Below are 5,985 nucleotides of genomic sequence, written 5' to 3'. Positions count from 1 at the left end.
ATATATATATATATATATATATATATATATATATATATATATATATATGGGCGCCCACTCTGCCAACTGAGCTATCTGGGCGCCTGAAAGTTGTACTTTCTTCTTCTAGGTGCAGTCTAATTATTTTTCTTGTCTTTCTCAGAGCTCGCTCACCTCCTCGCAGCCCAGACAGCGTCCTCAAGCTGAAGCTGTGTTCGCCGCTTCCCTTCTTCTCCACCTCCTCCTCCTCGCAGTCGGACCGCTCATCCTTCGATAAAGGCAGCCGCGGGGAATACCACAACCAGAGGAAACAACTCCTGTCCAACTCGTCCCCGCCGCCGCATTACACGCTCTTCGAGAGTCACCTGGGCTCCCAGGACCCGTCGCCGACTGCTCTGGAGTCTATCTCCAGAGGCCCGGACGGACGCTTCATTGTCCAGCCGCTGCTCAAAGGTTCCAGTCCCTCCAATCACATCAACTTGAGGAAGGAGGTCGTACAAAGTAACGGTGGGGCGAGTGGCTCAGGGAGCAACCGGACATCACTCAGGGACTCTCCAAAGTCGAGTGTCTTAAGCTCAGAGAAAGAGGAGAGGAGGAACTCTCCGCTCACCGTGGACGTCCCCGAGCTGAGCCGTCCTCCTTCCTCTCCCGGAAGAGTACGCGCCATGGCGAGAAACTTCTCCCGTCACGGCTGCTTTTACTCTGACGACGAACAATGCTCAGAGGCTCTGTTGGAAAGAGCCAGCTTCTATTCAGACAATAGTGAGAAAAAACCCAGCGATTCTCTCAGGAGGTATCGCTTGCCGGGCCACACTGAAGATCTCTTCTCGAGTTTGGGGAGGAAAACAAAGCTGCTGGATCGAGACAGAGACAGACCGGGCTACCAGCCGATGGAGAGTCAGCTGACTAATAACAGCACCGTTGTCTCGCAACTTGACAGCGAGCTGGAGAGGGAAAGTTTTAACAAGTGTGTGCAACTGCAAAAGGAGAGGGAAGAAATGGAGAGGGAGCTGGAGAGCTATACGACCGAACAAAGAGGTCAGGGTCGCGGGAGTCACGAACAACCGTTTGAGAAAGCAAAAAGCCCTCAAAGGGAGTCACCTGAGTCCGAGGAAGAGCCAGTATGGAAGCCACAAGTTGTTACCATCAGACAGAAACACAGGCATCCAGGGCAGACGAATCGGGTGTCTGACTATCGGAGAGCGTGCTACTTCGGGAACACGAGCAGTCCCATGGATCGGCTCGCCACGTCTCGCGTACATTGGGACATTAGCCCGGTTACATCACTCACAAGCCTCATTCCTGCACAGGAAACGACATCGCCCAGGGACACACGCAGGGACACCACCGATATCTCCTTTGCCGTTGATTCATCCCGTTCCCCGGTCACACAGAACACCTCACTGCCTATGCTGTCCCCTGATGTCAGCTCTCAAAGTCTTAAACCACCAGACAGAGCCAGGTCGCTGAGTCCCCCGAGAGAGCCAGAAAGAAGCAGGAAGTCCGTGACTGAGCAGGGATTAGGAGTAAAGGCACAAGACAAAGGTGCTGCTTCGAGGTCAAGACATTCATACGCTTACGCCGGCACTCAGCCCTGGAGTTCAGCCGCCAGAGGTCCCGAAAGTTCAGCCTCTGCAGCGTGTAATCAGCCTGCAAAATACTACACAGCCACACGGGATCCCAGTCCATCAATTTATTCTACTTTACCTTATGAACATGACGAAGTACGGGCAAAGGCCAAAGACAAAGACACTCAAGCTCGAGATGAGCGACGCAGTTCAGGGTTTTACTCCGAGTTCGAGAGAGAGGGTGTGCGAGCGCGCTCCAGGAGAAGTGATAAATGTCTCTTCTCGGACAGCCCGAGCCCTATTTCAACATTGACGCTTGTGGAAGAGGTCAAAAGTGACCAGTCCCAATGTTCTGTCCCCGCAATATCCGGGTCCTTTAAGGCCAAGCCTGCAGCTCCATCTCCCCAAATGTCCCCTCTGCAGACAAGTGCAATTCTCGAATACCTGAGTCTCCCGGGCTTCATTGAAATGAGCGTCGACGAGCCCTTGGAAGACGCTACAGTCACAGACAATGCTGGACAAAGTCCAGCTCTAAAGCCAGTAAAATCCACGGATGTTGAGCCGGATGTAGTTCCTAGAAACTGGGAGGTCCATGTTCAGGAAAAGAGGGAAACGCACCCAAACGGTCAACCCGCGGGCGCTGCAGAGGCCGGCTCTCGCGCTGGTAAAACACACCCGGAAGCTAGAGATTCTTCCCACAGAGTCAGATTTCCAGATGACACAAGACCATCGTTACCTGGTCCGGAAAAAACTTGCAAGCAGCTCTATAACGAGAAAACACAGATACGCGTTGGGAACAAAAGCGCAGACAGACCTGAATCTAGACTCGGCTCGAGGTCGGCTCACACCTTACTCAGTGCGGCGCGAGGAATGGCCGACATAGTGTCCAAACACTCTCACAGTTTTGTAGACAGTAGCGAGTCTTTACCAGAGCAATCCAAAAGACAAAGGACTAATAACATTGCGTCGCGAATTTGTCAAGCCCCTGTGCCATTTCTAAAGAAGTCCGTGAGCGTGGGCCCGTGTAGGACGCTCTCGGGTATGGGACAGCCTCGCCCGTTTTTAAAGAAATCCATCAGCTTAGGCTCGCAGCGGTGGGAGCACTTCGAGAGCCCCAGGACGTATATTTCTGAGAAATGTTACTGGGACGAGTTCCCAAACCCAGATGTCAGACTGAAGTCCTACAGTCTGGGTCGCAGTCCGCCTTCCCTCCCCAGGCCGGGCCCGTCCTGGAGGGAGTACGTCCCGTTCAGACGCCCCCCGAGCATGTGGAGCTTAGAGAGGCCTCACCACACACACAGGTATTTAGCTAGTCCTCCCTACCTCACTCAGTCCATGTACCCACCCAGACAAACCTCCATGTCTCCGATGCTGGAGCCCGCCGATCCACGGCGGCAAGCCGCTGTTTTCCCCGAGTCCTCCAGGTGGTCTCCTAATTACCACGAAGCCGTGAGGTCTGCTCAGCATAAATACGTCCCCATCAAGGTCATTATAGTTATTACCTTTCATATTTCATTTTGCTTTCAGTTTGTTTTAGGGATGCATCTTTTTTTCTGTGGAATATCTTTGGTTGAAGGGATTAGTAGTTTCTATATGTCTATAAAATGTCATAAAATGTCATCAATTTGCATCCCACTTTCCCAAAAAGCCCCAAGATGACGTCCTCAAATGTCTCATTTTGTCCAAAACTCAAAGATATTCAGTTTACTGTCACAGAGGAGAGAAGAAACTAGAACATATTTACATTTAAAAAGCTGGAATCAGAGCAGATTAAAAGAAAAGAATTATTAAAAATTACTCAACTGTTTGGGTGCTTTTAACAATGGGAGGATTCTTCTTTACTTTTATACATTTTCCTGATGATGTTTACAGACTTTGACGAACATTTTCACTTTAACTTGTAACCGAGTATATTAACAGGGTGGTATTAATACTTTTACTGCAGAAAAGGATCAGAATACTTCTGCCAGCGCTGCTGAACAATATAACTGTTTCTGTCTTCCAGTACCAACAGTGGCCAGGATCCAGAGGGGAAGGCGTGAGACCGGTAGACCCCGGCAGGGGTCCCCCGCGGTCCTACCTGCCCCGAGGCATCAGCTGGCCCTCGCCGTGCTACGCCCCGTTTCCACCGAGGAGGGGGGGCGAGGCAGAGCCCCGGGAGGGGGGGAGGGCCAGTTACGCCAGTCAGAGCAGCGGGAGGGGCAGCGCCGGTCTCTTCCGACAGTCCCTGTCCATCACGCCGACGCTGCTCAGCTCCCCCGAAACCACGGAGGACAGCGAGCGGCACCGGGCGGAGACGGAGCCGCCCGAGAGGAGACAAAAAAGGTGAAACGACACCACTCCTGGAAAATAACCCACAAACTCCGAACTGGAGGGTCTTCTTCGCAGGGGGATTTATTCATCCATTGCCAAAACAACATTAGGGTTGGGTGTTGTTTGGGTTTATCCCGATACTGGGGCTAAAGCTTTTAGAGCGGTGCCGGTGCCTAAACAGCAACAACAACAGTCTGGAACAAGCGGCATAAATGCAGATTAAAGGTGCTGTAGGCAGGACTGTGAAGATCCAGGATTTAGCCAAAAATCTGAACATGGACAACTTCTCAGTCCCTCCCCTGCATACTGCTGAACCCCCCCCATACCCTCCCCCCACACCAGGGAGATGAATGCGTGTGCAGGAGCAGTGATTGACACGCAGTTAGAGGTGCTGCACCTAAAACTCAGAATGGCGACAAAATCTGCAATAGAAAGGAATAATTTTAAGATATGGCCTTTTATAACTGTTTTGATAGATTGAACCAGAGGGCAGTGCAGGCATGTAAGAGACACAGAAACGAGTCATTCGGTCCGGTAGAAAACAGCTGTTTAGGAACCGGTTTCGGCACCCAACTAGAGCCCGACCGATATATGAGCAGGCCGATATTGTCGGCCGATATTAGGCATTTCCCGATCCATCGGTATTGGCATTTATAATGGCCGATTTTAAATATCAGAATCATTTATAATGACAAATAAATGATTCTGATAAATGAATATTTAAAAAATAAAAACGGACGGTCAACCATGTTATGAGTGATGGTGTTGCATAGTTATATTCTGTTATATTATGTGTTTTTGTTTAAGTTTCATATCTTAAGTTTGTATTTTTTCTACATTTTATTTATTAGAACTTTAATATATTTTGATGTTCTTTTGTGACAATAAAACAAATTCTTATCATATTATTTTAGTGAGAACTCATAAATAACTACAAATAACTAATGTTAGGGAAATCTGTCCATTTACGCGTTTCTGTATTTGTTTTTAAAATATACATCGGCCGATATATCAGAATATCAGATTTTTAAATAACCAAATATTCGTAGCGGTGTCGACCTGAAAAACCCTTTACCCGTCGGGCTCTACACCCTACATGAGGTTCTTGTTTCTGTTTCCTGTGTGTGAAAACCCTTCTCTGACCCCTTGCTCTGTGTATCTCGTTAGAAGGAACACGTCAGTAGATGAGAGTTATGAGTGGGACTCCGCGGACGCGTGTCTGGACTCCGAGGTCCTGGAGGCCACGAGGTTTGATCCATCAGGTTTTCGGAGAGGCGGAGCGGACCCCCGACACGATCAAGCCGCTGGCCTCCAGGACCGGCGACAGAAAGGTGAGCTTTCATTTCCACTTTCTCCCTCTCTGTGTGGTGTTTTGATGTTTTGATGTCGCGTTTGTCGTTGTGAGCTTTAGGGGCCGATCACACCGAGAAACCTTAAGAGCGTTCACCCCATGTGGACTGAGTCCTGCAGCGGCCCGGGTTCGAGTCCGACCTGCAGCCCTTTGCTGCGTGTCATCCCCCATCGCTCTCCCCCTTTCATGTCTATCCACTATGATAAAGGGAAAATAATCTGAAAAATAAATAAATTGAAAAACTGCCAATAATGGATCCAAGCAGACTGAAAGAGCTGCAAGAGATGGACCAAGACCAGAATTGGATAGGCCTCCCATACTGCCTAAAATGCTGGGATCGGTTTCGGCTACTCGTGTTTATGCACCGATCTGATAACAAGTAATTTAGTACCGAAGACAATCTACTTTACAGTAGTTCATTGATGGGGCATCCTCTAGCTCACCCAGGAAAGCCCCCAAAAAAGAATCTTAAAAGAAAAACAAACGCCAATAATGGATCCACGCTTATAGAAAGAGCAGCAAAATGTTTGGTTTGCATCAGAGATGTACCAATTCATACCTAAAATGCTGGTATCGGTAAGTACTCGTGTTTATGCACCGATCCGATATCACGTAATTTAGTACCGAAGACAATCTACTTTACAGTAGTTCATTTATATTTAATAAATACAATAAATCTCGGTGTGAACGACCTCCTAGGCTGCATGTGTTCACCTTGTGCTGTGATTATTGTGAGCTTGTCCCATTACGCGCCCATCCATGCATTTCCTCCCC

General features: G+C 49.0%; 1 protein-coding gene across 1 annotated transcript in view; it reads left to right on the top strand.

Moving 5' to 3' along the window:
• Positions 1-5,259, top strand: part of igsf9b (immunoglobulin superfamily, member 9b) — a 6,557-nt gene extending 1,298 nt beyond the window's left edge. The window contains exons 3-5 of the mRNA XM_034872705.1: positions 143-3,032; positions 3,553-3,872; positions 5,028-5,259. Of these exons, the coding sequence (XP_034728596.1) occupies positions 143-3,032; positions 3,553-3,872; positions 5,028-5,244 (3,427 nt within the window). The 3' untranslated portion in view covers positions 5,245-5,259. The remainder of the gene's footprint in view (positions 1-142; positions 3,033-3,552; positions 3,873-5,027) is intronic.
• The last annotated feature ends 726 nt before the right edge of the window (positions 5,260-5,985 follow it).

This window comes from Etheostoma cragini, chromosome 5 (assembly GCF_013103735.1).
Source record: "Etheostoma cragini isolate CJK2018 chromosome 5, CSU_Ecrag_1.0, whole genome shotgun sequence".
In the NCBI taxonomy this organism is placed as follows: Eukaryota; Metazoa; Chordata; class Actinopteri; order Perciformes; family Percidae; genus Etheostoma; species Etheostoma cragini.
The sequence above is the reverse complement of the archived record's forward strand: the minus strand, read 5'-3'. Positions and strand labels throughout refer to the sequence as shown.